Raw genomic sequence first — 20782 nt, forward strand, 5'->3', positions numbered from 1 at the left:
TTCAGCCATAATGCATTTTGCATTTGCAGCTAACATCTCTGGCTAATACAACCATGAAATGCCTGAAAAAATACAACAGTTTTCTCTTCTCCGCAGGTCTGCAGTTTGAATAAAGCCTTTAAAATGTTTCACACCCATGTCATTGTCACTTAAAAATCATACATCTTGCTGTGTCATTCTATCATCTCTTCAGTGATCTCCACATCCAATTTCTTAACAGAAAACAAAATGTGTCATGGTATGACTATCAAACCAAGACGCTTATTGAAACGCAAACCACTATTCTTCTTTGACATCTCAAACAATAAAAAGGGGAGTGAGTGATTGATTTCAGGTGTCCAGTAGTGCTAGACAATTATTCCTACCTTCCCCGTCCATGAGACCACCCAGGAGAACAACTCGGTCGATTCCCTCCATCTTGGGACAATTGGAAGTACAAGTCTTGCTGTCTTTGGCATTTACCATAAGCTTAACACATTGTTTGGTTCTTTTCTCAAGCTCAGAGACAATTATTTTTTAAACAGTCATATTATTTTTGTATTATATAATTCATTCCTGTCTTTTATCAATATTCAAACTAGGGAGTCACAGATATTCATGGGCTTGCTCAGTGGGTCTCCTGCCTCTCGGTGCTGTGGTTGTGGCTACTGTCTGATCTTGCATTCTGATCAGAAGATGAGAATGTATAGTTATGTGAACTGGCTTCCAGAACATTTAAATGCTCCCTTGAAGAACAGTTCAATGACTTCTGTGGTTGGTGTGTGAGCTGAGGGCCAGGGTGCACCAAGATACTGCACTCTGGATGGATTTGAAAAAAATACACATATTTAAATGACTCCGAAAAGTATAAATTCATTGTTTTGCTAAAACTGTAAGAAAATGTTTGTATTAAAATTGTATTTATTAAATGCTTGTTAAAGTTACATAGTCCCCTAAATGTACTTTAATGTTTTACTTTAAGTAATCTTTATTCATACTACAGAAAAATTATGCATTCTATGCAACTGCTTGCCATTTTAACCAACCAAAGCAGAGTCTAGAGTAACATGAATCTTCCCAAAACACTGGAGCAACATATTAGGAATTAATTGCCTTAATGAGGAATGGGATACCAAAAAGTATAGCAAACTGATGCTTTTTTAAAAAAAATCAAATTGGTCTTTATCATAGCCTATACAGATTTGAATTAAGCTTGTATTAAACAATTTAACAACAATAGAGAGGGACAGTTACCAAGATAGTCAAAGAAACAACGTGTTTTGCCAATATATTCGGCAGATTTGATTTCAGCTATATAAGAATACTGACTATTGTAATAACTTTCAGGTGACAGGTTCTGTTTTAATAGCGGGAAACCAGGCACCCACATGTTCACACTTATGTGTGTTTGTGTATGCAGGTAGAAAAACCTCTCAAAGATTCAGCCTACAATTTCAGAACTGTGTTTGATTGTGCGCTTCAAATAATGCACTCTTGAGAGCTATTATAAAAATGTTTAGGAAGCCTTAGGAGTTTGCAAAGGGACCACAGGGCTCTTGGTTATTTCTACAGCCATTGGGTAAGTATGATGATGGGTGTACAGAGAGAATAGTAAGAGAATTTTCTAAAGAAAATAAGAAAGGAATGGGGAGACACAAATACCAAGTAGGAGGAACATGTAGGAAGAGAAATATAGGGTGTCTAGTTATGCATATAGGCTACCAAGTCCTTAGAGATGGAGGTGGCTGTGCTGTCCAGAGGACGATGCTTTGGGTTGGAGCCAGAGCGAGGAAGAGGGCCGCAACGCAGCACCATGGTGAGGGACATGCTCAAGGTGATGCAAAAGAAAAGACCCCTGCAGGCTCAGGCTACTTCCGTGGCTCCCCCGGAAGCATGGTGAGGCCAGTCAAACTCCAGTTCAAATCCAGAACAAGCTTACATCCCCACTGGCTCTAAACTTCACTAATGTTGACACTCAAATGAGTCTACTTGGGGACTTCTTGTAAATTGGTTTTCACTCTAGGTACTTGATACATGGCAGGGGACGTGAAGCACCACATTTTTCTGACCCAGGCAGCCCCTGCAAGGGTGTTATCATGAGCAAGGACAGGGACAATGGTGCCAGACAGTAAAGCAGGGTCTTGTTTAGGAAGAAACGTCCAGGAGACCACATCCAAGCTGTCTAGCCATTGCCAGGAACATGATTCTGAAGTCATTCTGCAAGTGGACCTAATTAAGACTTGAAGCAACTTGAATCTAAGTCGGAAGTTGTCCCAAACACCTGTACTCCTGTCCAACACCCTGTTCAGCCAAGGTTAACCCCATGGATGGACCAGGGTGGCTAGAGTTTCAAGGATTCTCTTAAGAAGCTGCCAACCAGAAGGAGGCAGAAAGGAGCGCACATTGGCTGAGTGCTTGTATATAGTCAAGGCTCTGACCTAGGCTGTCAATTGTCATTTTCTTTAATACTTACTACCGAGTGTGTGTGTGTGTGTGTGTGTGTGTGTGTGTGTGTGTGTGTGTGTGTGTGTGTGTATGCATACGTGCATGTGCACGCAGTACTCAGGCTTGAACTCAGGACCTTTGCTCATGCTTGCAAGCTTTGAAAGCTTGCACTCTACCACTTGTACCACACATCCATGACCGACTTTTTGCTGGAGATGAAAGTCTCAGAGACTTTCCTGCCAGGGCTGGAACCAGCCTTCTGAATAGTTAGGGTTATAGATATAAGCCACTGGTGTCCATTAATACTCATTACATTTTAATAAGGATAAGTTAATAATCTTGGAGTAGCATAGAAAGTAGGTGTTTTGGTCAGGATCACAGAATGCTGCCACAATATAATTCCATAAATGCCTGACCCTAACATGTATGCTATTTCAACAAACCAAGCAAATTCTTTTTTAAAAGTCTAGGTTTATTAATTCTTATTCAATATATAATTGTCCTAATATAAACTAAACCATCTATAGATACTAAACATCTATAGATCCTAAAAATTTTGAAATAACAATAAAATTAGAAAATAGACTGAATGTTAATGAAACTATACTCATCAAAGCTTAAAAGGTACTGCTAAACCAGGGCTCCTGAAATAGGCTGAAAAAAACAATCACCTAAGCTTCTGTATCAAAAAACTGAATAAAGATATTCAGAGAAATTAGAAGAAAATTCTGTATTTCTAAAAATAAAGAGAAAAGAAATCAATTTGAAATAAAACACAACAAAAGTAAAGGCTATTTTTAAAAAAGTAAAATTATAAACCCAAAGAAGATTGATTTTTAAAAAATAGGAAAAAACACAAATTGATGGGACCAGGAACATATTTTGCAACTGCTTACTAGTTTTATAAGGCACTGAACATCAGGAGGAAGAAAAGGAAGAGAAAAAAATTAACCTGTTTTGATGCCTCCAGAAAAAAAGATTACATTCCAGATTCTACTGGATTCATTTTAATCCAACATGCAAATGTGTTGGAAGAAAACTTAAGCTACTGTCAGTTTGCTGTTCTAGAAAAACATTAGTACATATATTTTGGAGTTGGACAGAGCTGAGTTAAAATTTAGCCCCTGTCTTGATCTTAAATCTATGGCTTTAAGTTATATTTTATATTATATATTTATTTTTTTTAAGAGTTCGACTTAGTTTTATTTATTTATTTATTTATTTAGTCAGTTGTGGGGCCTGAACTCGGCCTGGGCGCTGTCCCTCAGCTCTTCAGCTCAAGGCTAGCACTCCACCACTTGAGCCACAGTGCCACTTCTGGCTTTTTCTGGTTATGTGGTGCTGAGGAATCGAACCCAGGGCCTCATGCATGCAAGACAAGCATTCTACCACTGGGCCACCTTCGCAGCCCTATTATATATTTATTATAGTATATTCATAACATTATATTCCAGGCCTGTTGGAAGAGACATCAAGCACCAGGAATAAGGGTGAGTTAAATTCTTCAGAACACTTCCCCCACCAAATAACTCATGACTCTGGAGTTTATAGTTCATCTGTCTACAGGGAGGTCCAAAAAATAAGTCATTTATTCATTTAAAAGTGTGGTGTCTTATGAAAACTTTCATCATTTATTTGTCCTTTGCCTGCTTAATAAAAAATATTTGGTGTGATCATTTTTTTCAACAGGTAGGATGCTACCAGCTGGGTTAGGGATAGAATTGAGTGGTAGAGGGTTGGTCTAGCACTACAGGAAAAGTTAGTATGAAATAACTTACAATAACACTTCATTTTAATATATATTTCTTTTGCATAGTAGTAGGACACAATAAGAACTATGCTAGTAACATATGTGATTTTTCATAGTTTTGTGAGGAAAGGCTTCCATCTCCGGTGCTGATGCTGTCACAGAATCCTACTCCAGATATTTAACTCTCCAGACCTCAGCTCTGCTGAGTCACACATGGGGAATATATTCTCCAAGGAGTCAAAGGCAAACCACTCATGGTTCAGATATTATTAGCTGCAAGAAGGATGCTCAGGATCTTTCACACACTGAATGAGCTTGATAGGCCTGTACAAGGAAAGCACAAAACAAGAAATCAAGAGGCAGCGAGAGACATCTGAGGTTTGATTGACCAATGAAAAGAGCTCCTTCCTTAGCCTAAGCCCAGAGTACATCTTCTGATGCTCTTCCCTGAATCACAACAGTGAGAAAGGCCCAACCCCGATGTGAACCACTGGCAGAAAGGGCCAGATTTAATCTCCTTTCACTCTGAAATACTGAGAAGCAGTGTCTGATGTAGTATGAGGGGGCAAAAGTGCCTGAGTCTTAGGTGTCTTGAGTATGTGCTGCCAGTGTGGGCTAATGATCAAGAAACATCAAATCAGCCACTGGGACCAGAAATACCCAGTTTCTAAGGATGGTGAGCTTTGGACTCCTCAGAAACTTTCTGAAGGATTGAGGCAACACAGGCTTTATGGACTCTCTGGGAGAAGGCTAGAGGTCATTGACCGAGGCCCATCCTTACCTTGCAGAAAATAAACTTGAGATAAGTATGTAACAGGTCAATGAATGCTAGCCTTTATTCCTTCAATGTGCGAGAGCAAGCAACAGAGTCCAGACAAAAGAGTAACAGGCACATGGCTTGTAGTGGGTTAGCTGTAGTGGGGAGTGGTTTGTTCAATTGTAGCTAAGTATGACTTTTGCTGAGTCAAGGAAGAAGGCCAGCATTAGACTTCTGGAAGAGAGATGTCTCAAAACATGTCAGGCTGATTTGGGAATCAACTGTCATGTTCCACCAGGCCCAGTGACTCTTGTGTAGCTCCAGTCCTTTCTCTCCAACATGATAGCTTGGGATTCCCGCGTGAACACCTTCTCCAGAAAGGGTATCTTCCTCCTCAAGGAAATCCTACCATGAAAAAAGAGTCTTCCCAGGCTGTTTAGGGTTTTCTGAAGTTGCCTTTGCTCTATATAAAATGAGGGCAATATGAGTATACTTCTTAATCATAGTTTCTCAAAGATAGCTTGAGAATCTGGTTGAACATCACTTTGCAATTAAGATTCTCTATAGGTAACTGTTTATATACAATGTTCCAATAAAATCTCTTCTGTTGGGCAACAGTGTATGAGATAAATAAAGACAGTCCATTTTGAAGCAACCAAGGAATTGGTGAGCTTGTATGCATTGTGAAATGACTGCATGCTGATCATTTGCTGTTTTATGGTTCTCCACAAAGGTATTGCTACCCCTGTTCACGAGACTGGTTAAAACACTTGCTAACAAATTCTGAGCTAAGATATGGAACCAACCCAGATGCCCCTCAGTAGATGAATGGATCAAGAAAATGTGGTATATATACACAATGGAATTCTATGCCTCCATCAGAAAGAATGACATTGCCCCATTTGTCAGGAAATGGAAAGACTTGGAAAAAATTATATTAAATGAAGTAAGCCAGGCCCAAAGAAGCATAGGTCCCATGGTTTCCCTTATTTGCAATAACTAGTATATGTCTGAGTCAAGCAGAAAAGGTCAGATAAGTTAATGTTAGGGAAATGAACCCCAAGATATGTATTCAAATGTTTTTTTCTTTCCTGTGATTGTTTCTAACACATTTATAAGATTATTTCTTTGTTGCTTTGTATGTCCCTCCCCCACGGTATAACCCCTGCTTTCACTGTATTTGATGTTGGTATAATTTGTGGAGGGGAAGGGGAAAAACAAATCATTTAAATAGGGATACAGGTGGACCCATTGCCACAATGAGATGTACAAGTCGTTATGTCGAAAACGAACTTTACAACTTTGGTGAGGTTTTGGGGAGGTTTTGGTGGGGGTGTGGGGAGAGGATGGGAAGGGATGGGAAGGGGAAACAAAGGAGGAGGCTACAATGCTTGATAAGAAATATACTCATTATTTTGCCCATGTAATTGTAACCTCTCTGTACAGTATTTTCACAATAAAAAAAATAAAAAAACAAACTCTGTATTCTTCTAGCAGGACAATGAGTATACACAGAAAGAAAGGATAATTCTTAAAGGACATTTAGCCAGATATTAGTAGTATGGAATTTGCTACAGTAGTAGTATTAGAATCATTGAGAAGCCTAACCGAGATCAACATAATTTCTGCTTCTGCTTATTAAATAATCATACCAAAACCTGTAGACAAAAGTTGGCTATAGTCAGTTTGGGGTTTTCTAGAGACAAACCCTCCAACAAAGTCACACAGATCTTAGATGCACAGTGTATCCATACTTCAAGGAGTTATGTTGAATATACCAGTCTTCTTAGTTTGGAGAAAACAGTGATTCCAAATATGACCCACAAGTTTAAGGTCACAAGATTTGATGCTTCAGATGATATCAAATGGCTTTCAAATGGGCCATGGTCTATACAAATCTACATGGAAGCTAGTCATATGTATTCTTCCGATGGAGAATGGATGAGCTTATCTGAAGCACAGATTAGGATAGTTGATACTTTCTAATATACAGAAAGGACTTCTAGCCATTAATGAGAGAAATGAAAGTGTTTAATATGAGACAAGAAGACAGATAAGTACTGCAGATGCAAAATCATCTATATTTCCAGCCTTCTCCTAGATTCCCTGTATACCATTTTGTCTGTGAAGAATATCTTGGAATCACTTAGATAGCTCAGATGTCTACAAGATTTCTTTATAGATGCCCCTTTGCTCTTCACTTCCTTATTTAACAATGGCATGCTTTTGTGATTTTTCTGGTAGTTTCCAGATGACTTAGCTGACTGATGGGAAATTTAGGCCACTTGGGAAATCAGCAGTGAAAGTTCCTTTAGTCTATCTTTGGTGACCTGAAGAGACATGAAGAATTCTCCCAACACTTCCAAGTCTATGTTCTTTAAAAACCTTTTTCTTGTCTTATTCTATGCTATTGCTATTGCATATGGGGAAAAAACTCCCCCAAAATGCTACTAGCGGTGTATCCCTCTCTATATTCCTGTCCATAACTACTGAAAGATGAATGAAAACATCCCTCTTTTGAAAGCAGTTATAAGTACATTTTAAAATAATTATCTATGAGTCATTTTAATTTTTCTCCAGCAAACACAGAGGGCTGGAAATTTTTTAATGATTTTATGTTTTTTAATTTAAAAAAGATAAATCTTGTCAGGTGCTGATGGCCCACACCTGTTATCCTAGCGATTCAGGAGGCTGAGATCTGAGTGGGGATCAAGGTTCAAAGCCAGCCCAGGCAAGAAAGTCTGTGAGACTCTAATTTCCAATAAGCCACTCAGAAAAAAGCTAGAAATCGAATTCTGGCTCAAGTGTTAGTGCACCAGCCTTGACCAAAAGAAAATCAGGGACAGTGCCCTGAATTCAAGCACCAGGACCAGCCAAAGCAACAACAACAACAAACAAACAAACAAGATAATTCTCGTTAGACTGCAATGTGGACATTTACCAAGCTTAGGCATCTATATCTGGATCTGAGGAAATTTCACATGCAAATTTATGCTCAGTCACAAGTGTTTTACAACTTGGGAGAAATGTCTTGACCAAACATGCTCTGTTCCCCTAAAACCTAGTAGGTGTCAGTCCTCAGACAGGTCACTCACTCTGAAAATAGGGCCCTCAAGGGCTAGACCATTTCCAGCAAGACCATTGCTTGTAGTGAAAGGGAAAGCAGAGGATGGGAGGGAGGGGTGGCCAGGTGGAGGTCAGCAGCAAGTAAAACTTTCTGAGCTAGGCCTGGAGGAGGAACAGAGATCACCAGATATCACCATATGAGGTCACCATCAAGATTCTCACAGGCCTCAGAGCTCAGAGATCTCCTAAAGTGATGAAATGACTTTATATGAAAAGACAGCTTTTTCCTCAAGACGCAATCACCCACCTGTAGTCGTTATGGCACACAAATGGAATTTGCTTTTGATCTGCAATCTTCTTCAGCTCATTTATGGAAGGATTTGAACATGAGTCACTGGGGAAGAAAGAAGAAAATATTAAAATAACACAATCTCTCAAATATTCCCCCCCCCCCCGGTCTCTTAGTTTCTTCTACATAGCAGGCGTTGGGCAAAGCCCTGGGATAAAGAGGTAAAGCAAATGGATACCCCTAAGAGCTCTCAACTCTCAGCAGGGATGTGAAGTGAAGAGGTTGATGGGAAAGGGCTCAAGGGAGAGCAAGGTCTATTCATGTCCAGAGCCAATCAATCTGTTTCCACTATTTTGCGTGCTGGTTTGCACAAAATGTAGTAAGAGTTACCTGGAAAGTCCTCCAATGTCGTGCATTACCCAGGCTTGTAGTTTACGAACCTTCTTTGGGTTAAAACGAGGCATTTCCACACCTCCAAATGTGCTGAAATAGAACAAATAAGACCATTGCCAGGCCCAAGGAAAAAGGTGGGGTGACATTCATCCTTTTCATCTACAGGGAGCAGGCTGGACACCATTGGTTAGGTTAGTACCTACCCCATAGAGCCAACCCACCAATGGTCTGAGAGATAGATGCCTTCTCTCATTCAAAATGACCCTTAGCTAGCAAAGACCAGATTTTGAAGATTTGTATTTCTAAGATAAGATTTTGAACTGTATATTGCTACTGGTGTTTTAAAAAAAAAATCCATTTGCTACTCGAGCAATGTTCAAATAATGAGCATAATCAGGGAACAAGAAAGAACTTCCCAGACTCAACCTACAACTATGTGTGAACATGTGAAGCCCTCAGAAAGTGCACAAATTTGTAGCCATCTGAGAAGCCCTACTTTGAAAGATAATGATTCCCATTTCTAAACTCTCTCCTGTCAGTCTCTGACAGTTCCCTCCCTGGCATCAGTACTTAGAACCTTAATATCAGATTATAAAATTCTGGAGTTCTCATGATTTTACTAAAAGGCCCATAGAAAAAGGGGGTCAAGGAAGTGACATTGTGGCTCAAAGTGATAGAGTGCTCGCTTAAGGACAGTGCCTAGGCCCACAACTACAAAAAAGGGGAGAAAGAAAGAAAGAAGGAGAAAAGAAAAGAAAAAGGAAGTCATGAGCCAATGTTTCTTAGTGAAATTAACCAAAATGTTAAAACAGAAAAAGGAAAAACCACTTTACACTGACCAGAGCAAACACATGCTTCTAGCTCTTGATCATTCTTATTGTAAAAAAAAATTAGAGAGCAAAAGCCAAAAGATAATCAATGGAAAAAATCTGTAAGTGTAGAAAGAAATCAGAGACGATTCTGGAAGGAAGATTCAGACTTGAGGATGAAATGAGAAATAGTAGGTAATACTCATTGATTAGTTAGGTATAGAGCACAGCCTTTTTTATACGTGTTTCCAGTGAATTTGCAGATAGCATCGCTTCTTTAAGCACCAGCATGGGGACTCATCTTAGGCCAGTGCCTAGGTCACACAGATTATATAAAAAGCTCTAGATGTGGTGCAAAGCCAGCCCAGGAAGGTAAGTCCATGAGACTCTTATCTCCAATAAACCACTCAGAAAATCAGAAGTAGCTCTGTGACTCAAGTGGTAGAGTGTGGGGGGTAGCAAAGATGGCCCTGAGAGGAAGTTGAGTGGGCAGAGCCGGATTTGTTTAGGTTCAGTGTGTAAACAACTCATGGAAGCCTAGGTGCATGTTAAGGTATGGCCTTTCAGTGATTGGTTGATCCCATTTCCTCCCCTCCCACACAGTCTTTTGCTTTAAAAAGGGGATGCTCCCTGTTAATAAACCAGTTCCTGCTTGGTTTGACTCCGGCTGCATCTGATTGTCTCGTGGGCTAAGGGAGGCTGGGGAACGGGCGAGCAGCCGCACTTCACTTTGCACTTACCTCTCCTCGGACCCCATCCATCCAAAGACGACGAAGACCCAACAGTAGAGCAGTGGCCTTGAGCTGAGGGACAGCACCCAGGCCCGGAGTTCAAGCCCCATGACAGATCAGAATAGTAGCCAGAATACTACATAATGCTCACAATGCACTGCCAAGAGACCATGCCCAAAGGTTCTTTTAGGTCCCAATGGTAGTTTTTTTTTGCTGAATTGGAGTCACACTCTTCATAAAGGAAAGTCAGGCAGATATTGCTGGATAGTGAGAATTAGACAGGGAGAAGAGGGCAGGGCAGGCAGGTCACATGGGCAAACAGCATGAACCAACACGGAAAATGGAAGGCTGCAAGGTAATGAGAAAGAAAGAATGCTGAGAAAATTATACCAGACCTTGAAAACACAAGAGCAGTGGTTAGAAACAGTGTGATGGCCATTGAGAACATTAGAGGTTTTAGACAAAAGAGAAATCTGCCCACAGCCTTGACCCAAGAAGATAAATCTCTCCAGAGAATACAAGAGTTTTACCACCTTAGCCCAAAGCTTGAGGGATGAACTATTCAACAGGAGGCTATGATAACCTTTGCACACAGGAAAGAAAAAAAGAAATACCTGCTTTTGTCAAAGGGACTAATGATGGAACCATTGAGCATCACCTGGACCACACCACAGGCAGCTTCAGCAAACTAAAGAAGAAAAAAGAAAAAAGAAAGAACAAAGATACACACTGTTACTCTTTAGTGTACAAACAACATCATTCCCTATCATTTTTCCTAACACAGGGTAGGCCCTCAACAAATAAATGAATAGATACTAAGTTACTCAACAGGAGGGTGGTATTTGAATTTAAATGTAGCAATAACCCTTTCAAACAACAAAGTCCTGATCTCTGGACAAAGTCTGAAGGTCCAAATGATTAAGGAATCTGCTCAAATCCTAGGCCAGTTCCCTGCTTCGCCAGGCCAAGGTTTATTTGAATCACTTTAAAGCAGAATTTAGCTAGGTGCCAATAGGGCATTAAAGAAGATCAAATGTGCCCCTTCAAAGAGAGATCAATAAACAGATCTTTAGAAATGAATTAAAGAAAGTAACTTTGGGGCTGGGAATGTGGCTTAGTGGTAGAGTGCTTGCCTAGCATGCATGAAGTCCTGGGTTCAATTCCTCAGTACCACATAAACAGAAAAAGCCTGAAGTGGCAGGACTGGCAAAAAAAAAAAAAAAAAAAAAGAAAGTAACTTTGGAATCAGGCAGACCTAGGTTAGACAGTAGGCTCTGATATCTGAGTCACTTAATCTAGGAATCTTAGTTTTGTTCCTTCTCATAGCATCTACTGAGAAGCCTGGCTAGAAATGACAAAGAAGGCACCTCTGGGCCAGCCAAACATGAAATGTGACAAATCCACTACCATAGTTTGAATACAATTATTCCTCTGCTCACATCTCCCTCTAAGTCACAAGTCGGGAACTAAGGTCCAGTGTGTAGCATGAAGTCATAGGGGGTCGGCCCTCAAAATGGGATTCATATTCCCATGAGAGGCTCCAGGGAACTAGCCAGGCATATTTTGCTCTTGTGCCTTCCACCATGTTGGGAGCCCAGCAGAGAGGCGCCATCTTGGAGGCAGAGAGCTCCTGCCACTAGGCACTGAAATCTGCTGGACGCTTGACATCCAAGCCTGCATCTTGGTGAAAAAAAAAATACACGTATGCCCTTTATAAATTCTTTACTCTTAGATGTTTTGTTATAGCAGCACATAAGGATTGTAGCTCATACACCCGCCTCCACCCCTCAGCTGTCCAAGAGTAACTCTAAAGATTCATAATCAGTATCTTTTTCACCTTCCCTCTTTTTTCCCGATCTTTTCACTTCTTTCGTAATTCTTTCATTCCTTTTCTTTAAAAAGTCTACTTTTAAAGAAGCCATTCCTTGAATACTTACAAACAGCAATTTGTGAGATGGATAAATATGCAGAGGCTGCCTCCAATAAGTCAGACGTGGATAGTGGGTGAGGGTTCTGACATGCATTTCTCAACTCAGATTCTGGTTCTGAGTCGGACAACTTGGAATATACTCTCATGTCTGCTATTTGTTAACGTTGCACATTTAGAAGATGGCTTATTTGCCATGCTGTCATCTATAAAGTGGGCATAATACTCAGTACTTCATAGCAATGTCAGCAGGATGGACGTTCCATCTGTCTGTCTATCTGTTTATCCATCCACAGTACTGGGGTTTGAACTAAAGGCTTTGTGCTTGGTAGGAAGACATTCTTCTGCTTGAGCATTCCTCTAGTCCCCTTTTCCCCATATCTTTGGGGTTTCTTTGCTCTGGTTATTTTTCAGATAAGGTCTTGCATTTTGCTCAGGTCAGCCTGACTCATGATTCCCTTATTTATGCTTCCCACTGTAGCTGGGATAGCCAAGAGCATACAACCATAGGCAGCTGTTTCTGTTGAGAGGGAGTCTTGCAAACTTTTTACCCCAGCTGTCCTTGAATTCCTATATTCCCTATCTCTACCTCCTGTGAAGCTAGGATTGTAGACATGAGCCACCAGCATCCAGTTGGATGGAAGTTCTTAATCTGTGTGGATCTGAGCACACAGGAAGTGATCTATAAATATAGGCTTTTACCCTATTCTAGGAATTTAATTAATACCTGAAACAGAGGATTAGACCAAGCCCCAGCTTTCTGGCAGCCATAGCCAAAAGGCATGGGTCAAGACAAGAACTCTTCAACTGGACCCCACAGAGCCCCTGCAGATGCTCTAAAATTATATGTAGAAACCTTCTGACTTTTCAATCTTTTCCTTGGGAAGTATCCTATAGTTTCACTTAGGATAAAGGACTTCTGATCTGAGAAGTGTGTGTGTGTGTGTGTGTGTGTGTGTGTGTGTGTGTGTGTGTGTGTGTGTGTGTGTGTGTGTGTGTGTGTGTGTGTGTGTGTGTGTGTTTCAATATCTGACTGAATAGCACATTTCATTCTTTACTCTCAGAATTCTAGAATTTTTACTGCTGAGTACTTACCTTCCTAGACATGACTTTCCAGAACACCGACTTGGGGTTGTTAGGGCAATCTCTCCAGTTTGGGCAAGAGTGCTCGTTCAGTTCTAAAAGACATAGTTTATGGAAAATAACTAGAATGGGAGAGCATATCATTATGTTCTATTCATCCTTGGCTGTTCAATTACAGTTGAAACCATTTTCCAACAGCATTGCTGCCAAGATGGAGGCTGGAGAATTGACACATCTCAGCCCAATTCAAGTAAGTGTCCCCTGAAACCCTTCCAAGTCCTTGCCTTACCCTCCGCACAGACAGGAATACAGGCAGAGGGGTTTTTTTTGAGTCATCATTCTGGGAAATGGCAGTTCACTTGATCAAAAGTCCCCATGTCCAAGAAGAACTATGTTCCTGGCAATACTTCTCTATGGGGAGTTTCCTTCTCTTTCCCCAGACATCCTTGGGCTCAGATGGTTTCAGAGGCTCTATACACACTCAGCCTCATCAACTCAGGCTCAGAGCTCAGTGAGAGAGAAGACTTAGAGTGTGAACACATAGGTTTTGCATTACTTCTCCCATGGTGCTCTGCTTTCATGTACAAACGTTTATTGAGTGCTATGTCCTGAGGGACAGGGTTAGATGGGAGTCTTCTTTTAGAAGTTAAGTACTTGATGAAATGAAAATAAATGACAGAAAGATCAGCTTGGGTTGGGGGCACTGTGTAGTTTCGTCGGGGAAGGTTGATATAGAAACTTGTCTTAAAGAAGAAATAGGGATCTTCTTCCTACTGAGTAGAAACAGGGGGATACTCCAAGCAGAGTACATGCATAGGAGAATTTTGAGACAGCCTGATGTGCTTAGATCAGTGATTCTAGAATAGACATGTGAAAAACAGAGGCCAGGCTAGGCCAAGGAATTTAGACATTACTCAAGAGGCCAAAGAATGCTTTGAAAGTCTTAGGTAGCAAGTGGATAGAACTATGTTTTCATTTCACAGATGGCACTGTGGTTTTCAAATGGAGGCTGATCTGAATGAGTAGAGAATGATTAGCAAGATACTGCAATGGTCCCAGCCAGAAAGCACAATAGCTAAGTAGAAATACTATATTGATGGACCACTTGGTCATAAACATGCATGCATTTTTCTTTTAGCTACTCCACCCACCCCTAGGCTATAATACCAGAAGAGTTATCTTTCACCTTGTGTGTGTCATAATAATTTGTCCTGTTCTCTGGATAATCACATTCTCACCTAATATTTTATGGGAAAACATCTGGTTAAATCACCCTTTGATCAAAGGAATGCTCAGGAGAACAGACATCTGTATCTCCAGACTCAGACTCAGCAAAACTATCCAGATTTAATATTTATGGGCCAAACTGATGTCAACACATGTAATAACAAAATTGGCTGAGTATAATAGGTGATCAGAACAAAGGAGCACTAGCTAGGCACTGGTGGCTCACACCTGTAATCCTAGCTACTCAGGAAGCTGAGATCTGAGGATCAAGGTTCAAAGCCATCCTGGGCAGGAAAGTCTATGAGATTCTTATCTTCAATTAATCACCAGAAAACAAGAAGTAGAGCTGTGGATCAACTTGGTAGAGTGAAAAAGCTCAGGGTCAGTGTCTAGGCCCTGAGTTCAAGCCCCACAATGGTAAAAGAAGAAGAAAAAAAGAGGAGCACTAATCCAAAGGTTTAAACTAAGCCCCTGACCTACTTTGTTTTAGCAAACATATCCCTGATGTTAGAAAGACTCATTGCTTTCTTCTCGGTGCCTAACTTGTCTATGGCATGTGCTGTGTTTTTTGCTGTGCTTGCTGAAGAACATTGTGCTAATCTCTTACCCTGTGATCCAAGTCTTTTTCCATATCAGATAAGGATCTGAGGGCCAGCAGAGATCTTCTCCCTCTTGGGGACCTCCTGGGAACCCCACTGGCCCTCAAGGGCACTTACCATAAGTGTTGGGGTCACCACACCACGAGAGTTCATCAGCCAAGTAGCCCAGAAACGTGTCCTCCAGGGTGAACATTTCCTGCTGGATCCTTGTATACTGATGAGCCAGTTCACCGGATTTGCTCCAAAAGACAAACTGGAAAAGAATTCATGAAAACGCTTGCAGAAGTGATTTTAGCAGAAAGAACAGTAAAGAAAAACCTATCAGAGTAAATGGCCTGCAGTAAAGGCAAGGAGGTAAGGGTTTTTATCTGCATTAGTAACTTTGTGGTGTGTACGTGTATGTGCTGGTACTGGGCTTGACTGAGAGTTTCAAGCTCCTACTGAGCTTTTGCCCACAAGCTAGTGTTCTATACTTGAGCAAAATACATAGAAATAAAACTAATAAAAAGCACCCAAGTGCAGATGAACATTGCTACTATACTAGTATATTTATTTATTTATTTATTTACTATCAGAGACCAGGGACATTTCATAATTACATAAAGTTGGGTTGCTTTTGTTTTTCTGTGGGAATTGGCATTAGTATTATGTTTTGTTTTACCTGATTTTAAGGGCCAATCTCTTTTACTTTTCCTGTGTCCCCATTTCATTTCTACTCTCTTTTCCCAAATCTCCTAAACCCTGACATGATTCTAGCTTCCCAAAGCCCAACAAACTCCATCCCCGCCAACCACAATCACTACTACTCAATGCCTACATTGTGCTCTTCATCTTAATCAAAATTTGGTCATGATTTCTTCCCTCTGGCTTGTATCTCCTGTTTTTAAATCAATACATTTCCCTATCTACCTTGTCGCAGGGTAAAGTTTGAGTATCCAACTCAATTAGTGGTTGATAGTCTTCCTCTGTGATGTTGCAAGGATGCTTTGAAATAAATGCACTTTTGAATGTTTTCATTATCCTGACGCAGTCTGTGCTTCTGTAAGATATAACAGGGGAAATAAAAATAAAACAAAATATAAACAAATTAAAAAGTATCAGTGGAGTATACTAACCAAAAAATAACCAAACTTCTTTTGGGAAGCACCAGTTAGGTACCTGGTGCCTCGCATCTGATGTATACAACCTGCTTATATGAGGTTGGAATTAGGGCCCTGCCCAAGCTCGAGGAAATGTGGATGACCTTCTCAAGTTCACACAGTTGACAAAAAGGTAGAGCAAGATTCAATCTGTGTCTGTCTGATGCCAGGGATTGAGGCTATTAATACTGCTATCTAAGTGACAGAATATCTGCCTACCAAACATGAAGCCTTAAACTCAAACCCCAATACAAGGAAGGAAGGAAGGAAGGAGAAAGGAGGGAAAGAAAGAAAGAAAGAAAGAAAGAAAGAAAGAAAGAAAGAAAGAAAGAAAGAAAGAAAGAAAGGAAAGAAAGGAAAGAAAGAAAGAAAAAGAAAGGAAGGAAGGAAGGAAGGAAGGAAGGAAGGAAGGAAGGAAGGAAGGAAGGAAGGAAGGGAAAAAAGAAAGAATGGAGGAAGAGAAGAAAGGAAGGAAGAAAGAAAATGAATAAGTAAATAACTGAATGGTGGGGTACATACGATCAAAGTTCATTATATGCTTGCATGAAAATGTCAGGATGAAACTCCTTTCTATGACTAATTTACTATATGCCAATAAAAAAAATCTATGGATGCTCAACCTATTTTTTTCCTTCAAATTCTTTTCATTCCCAAACTAGAAGCCTTCCTGATGAGTGGGAGCCGACTGTGAGGTGACAGCTGGGAGCCCGGTGGCTGTCCCCAGGGCTCGGGCTGGGCCGGAGGCCTTTGGCACCTGAACCAGCAATGCCCTTGGAGGTGACCTGGCCCAGAGGTCCTCAGCAATAGCACGACAGAGGGTCAGCTGCAGAGCTCACCGTGCCCAGCTGCAGACCAACCAAGTCAGAATGGGAAGGGGCAGGGGGTAAAACTGGCAATGTGTTCCAAAGTTCTCCCAAAGACTCCCAATGGTCACTTAGTAGCCCTGACAAGTATCTCTAATTAAGCCCTTTCAGGAATGGGGCTGAATAGGAAGTTCAGTTCAGTGAGGAAGTGTGACAAGCCTAGGGCTATACAATCCCCAGCGTTAGGCAACCAGTCATTTAATAGCTTTACTGAGCACTTAAATGAAATCAGAAGAAGTCCTGGTTTCTGCTAGGTGGCCATCTCTCCTACTGTAGAAATCCATCTCCAGTCAGTGCAATGATCGCAACAATCACAAGAATGAACATTCAGGGGGCATTTCTCAAGAGGGCATCTTGCTAAATGTTTTGCAAGCATGTCATCAGCTTCTTCTTTGTATGCCATTCCTGGGGCTTGAACTCAGGTCGTGGGCACTGTCCCAGAGCTTCTATGCTCCAGGCTAGCACTTTACCCCTTGGGCCACACCTCCACTTCCAGCTATTTGGGGTAGTTAATTGAAGGTAAGAGTAGTCTCTTAGACTTTGCTGGGCTGTCTTTGAGCCTCAATCCTCAGATCTGTCTCTGAGTAACTAGGAATACGGACATGAGCTACCAGTGCCCAGCTCTCATTGGCTTCTTAGTCACACACAAACCTATTGTGGTTGTGTATATTTTACCTATAAACTCAGAAACCCAAAAAACACTCCCCAGCTGGAGTGTCCCCACCAGCATTTACACCTAATATAGGGATATATCTGCTGCAGTTAGACAAACAAATATGAAGACAACATCATTGCACCTGCACTAGTCAGATACAATTCTTTCCTTGTAAGACTATGAGACCTGGGTATCCTCAAGTGATTTCTTTTTTTGGGGGGGTGGGGGGCGGGGGTCCGGTCGTGGGGCCTGAACTCTGGGCCTGGGCACTATCCCTCAGCTCTTCAGCTCAAGGCTAGTGCTCTACCACCTGAGCCACAGCACCACTTCCGGCTTTTTTTCTTTTTGCTTATGTGGTGCTGAGGAATCGAACCCAGGGCCTCAGGTATGCAAGGCAAGTGCTCTACCACTGAGCCACCTTCCCAGCCCCTCCTCAAGTGATTTCTTGTCAAAAGAAAACACGTTTCCTTCTGGTGGTCCGTGAAAATGCTCAACAGCTCTTATTATGAGTCGCAGCCAGTTCAATCTCCCCGTACATGAACTTCTGGCTCTTTGAGATCTTTAAAGAAATTCAGGTTTTTCCTAACATAAGGCCCTTTAATGTCTTTGCCAATAAAAAAGAAAGGACATACTGCCTGTCGTTTCTACTTTTGAGTTTGCAATTGGAGGAGAGAAATAATAATATGTTTTTAAAAACGGCATCGGCCTACTTCTTAAAACGTCTGTCCCTTTGTGTCCCTGACAAATTGTGTTGTTTTATTGAGCGCATTGTTTGGACTTCCTTTCTCTTTGCTCTCACTTACGTCCTTCATTGTGCCATTATGCGTTTTGAGGGTCACATGTCGTGGATTGTACCACTGTTCAGCTTTCTTTTCTCTCTCTCTCAGGAGACTCTGATTTCCTAATCCAAGAAATGATCACAGGCCAGATGTTTTAGCTTCCTCTTCCATAGCTGTTGGTGATAAAGAAAGGCCGTGGCTCTTACCTTCAGAGCTGGCCTGGGTCTGAGTCTTAAGTTTCTTTATTTGACACAAACATCAGACAGAGCCCTGTGATCTCAGTGGACTGTGATGTGAACACAAAGACATCCACATCACAAGGAAATGACCAAGCAAACTGCCTTCTATCCAAGCTGATAGGAATGACCACTACTTCACCTATTATTACAACTTCCATCCTCATTCTTCCAACCTGGTGGATGGGATTTATGAAGATCTTGTATTTTAGAATTGCACGCACACCCTCTGCTTCTGGAAATGAGCAGGCCACACCAGCCTCCTTGAATCGTCCACAAATCTCCAAGACAAGCCAAATTTTCTAAGTCATCCGGAAATCTCTCCTGACCTTGGAACTCCATATGGTGTGTCCTTCCTTCTTGTGAGAGCAATCGATGCACCTTGCTCAATGACAGTGTGTTCCTAGTGGTCACAGGTGGGGAAATGGACAGCATTGACCAATCATGAATGAGACATCGAAGAATCAAAAGGTCTGTGATGAGTGTGATGCCTTCATCTGTGTATTGGCGTGGCAGAAGCTGAACAGGTAGAAACAGCCCAGACAGGCTGTTGGCAAGAACGTTCTCATGGTTGGTTGGCCCAAGGGTCGAGATTAAAGGTAAATGGCATGCTCTCTCCTTTCCTACACTCTGCTCCTGGCAATGGACCCCAGGACTCCCACCCATCCTGTCTACCACCATTACTTCCGCTAGCTCACCTCTCACCCCTACCCTTTCCTCTGATTTATCCAAGGCAGCCTGACTTCTGGTGGCCAGAGGTAGACTTAGGAGAATGAGAGAGATGACTGCCATACTATGCTTTCCACATGTCAGACTCTGTGCTAAGTGCCAAAACTCTGAGGCTCAGAGCAGTGTACTACTTTGCCCAAGGCCAAACAACTAGCTCATTGCCCGAGCTGCCTTCTAGTGTTAGACAATGCTGCCTCCCACAGGAAATTGAAAGGCAGAGGCCTAGCCTCAGAATTGAGTGGGTTCCAGCAGAAATAAAGCAAAACCCTGCAGGGAATTATGGTCCCCCTAGATCTCAGAAGTTCAAGTTCAGAACAGGGCACAGGTGTTCCCACAAGCTGAGATAAAATGAGGGGGATAAAAAGTCTTATGCCCAGCAGTGAGAAGCATCTGCTTCTGATATATTTGATCATTAAACACATTTGGTCATTAAACGTAGATTTTTTTTTTCTTTCACATTGTCAGCCTGCATGAGATGTCAGAACTCTTGTGCTGTGTTTTTGTTCTCTGGACTTGACACCATTCCCCCAAATAACCATGTTTCCAAGTTCTCATCAGTAAAGCAACACCACCTTTATAGCATGCTGTTCCCATGAACCATATCACATCCCAAATCTAAGCTCCCAAGAATCTGCACATCTGCAGGGGGAGAGATAGTTCTACACTCCCTCTCGCCCCACCCCCACCGCAACTTCTGCAGGGACTCTGCTCAAGGAAAACAAGCAGGTAGGTTAATTGTGGTATTTCATTCTCAAATTTGAGGCTCTCAGAGCCTGTATTAAAAGTAAAGATTGCCCCCTTGTGGGAAAAGTGAGTGACTAGAAAGAGTCGCTGAAGCAAGATTCCTAAGGTCTTCAAAATCAGAAGGAATGTTGAGAAAGCATTCTTTCTTATTGAAGAGGGGAGGCGTTGATCGAGATGTATGAATAAACTGTACAATTCTTTTGTACAAATTACATAGAAATAATAAAAATATTCAGAGAAAAGGAGAATGATGACAACTAAAACAAGCCATTAATGCTTTTGAGTGCAAACAAATTATCCAAATGTGTGTGGTAATTCTACACATTTTTAGAATTCACCAATGTACTTTTGATCCTTATTGATTCCATTCTCAGATGTTTTTAAAGTTTTTTCTTCATGGCTATATTTATGCATATATTACTTAATATACTTTTCTTTTTTTACTTTTTCTCACCATTATTATAAAGATAATGTTCAGAGGGGTTACTGCTTCATAAATCAGGTAAGGAGTACATTTCTTCCTGGACAATGTCACCCCTTCCTTCATACTCTATTCGTTTTTTCCTCCCAACCCTCCTCATT

General features: G+C 41.3%; 1 protein-coding gene across 2 annotated transcripts in view; it reads right to left on the bottom strand.

The window, feature by feature from the left end:
- Positions 1–4194: 4194 nt before the first annotated feature.
- The window catches only part of Cd38 (CD38 molecule), a 30307-nt gene continuing 13719 nt past the window's right edge, over positions 4195–20782 (bottom strand). For both annotated transcript variants that reach the window (XM_070012425.1, XM_070012424.1), the window contains exons 3-9: positions 15965–16094; positions 15173–15308; positions 13242–13324; positions 10834–10907; positions 8677–8769; positions 8305–8391; positions 4195–4498 (exon numbers count right to left, since the gene is read on the bottom strand). In XM_070012425.1, the coding sequence (XP_069868526.1) occupies positions 4444–4498; positions 8305–8391; positions 8677–8769; positions 10834–10907; positions 13242–13324; positions 15173–15308; positions 15965–16094 (658 nt within the window). In that variant the 3' untranslated portion in view covers positions 4195–4443. The remainder of the gene's footprint in view (positions 4499–8304; positions 8392–8676; positions 8770–10833; positions 10908–13241; positions 13325–15172; positions 15309–15964; positions 16095–20782) is intronic.

The sequence above is a fragment of the Dipodomys merriami genome, unplaced genomic scaffold (genome assembly GCF_024711535.1).
Source record: "Dipodomys merriami isolate MVZ:Mamm:240054 unplaced genomic scaffold, mDipMer1.0.p SCAF_9, whole genome shotgun sequence".
Taxonomy (NCBI): domain Eukaryota; kingdom Metazoa; phylum Chordata; class Mammalia; order Rodentia; family Heteromyidae; genus Dipodomys; species Dipodomys merriami.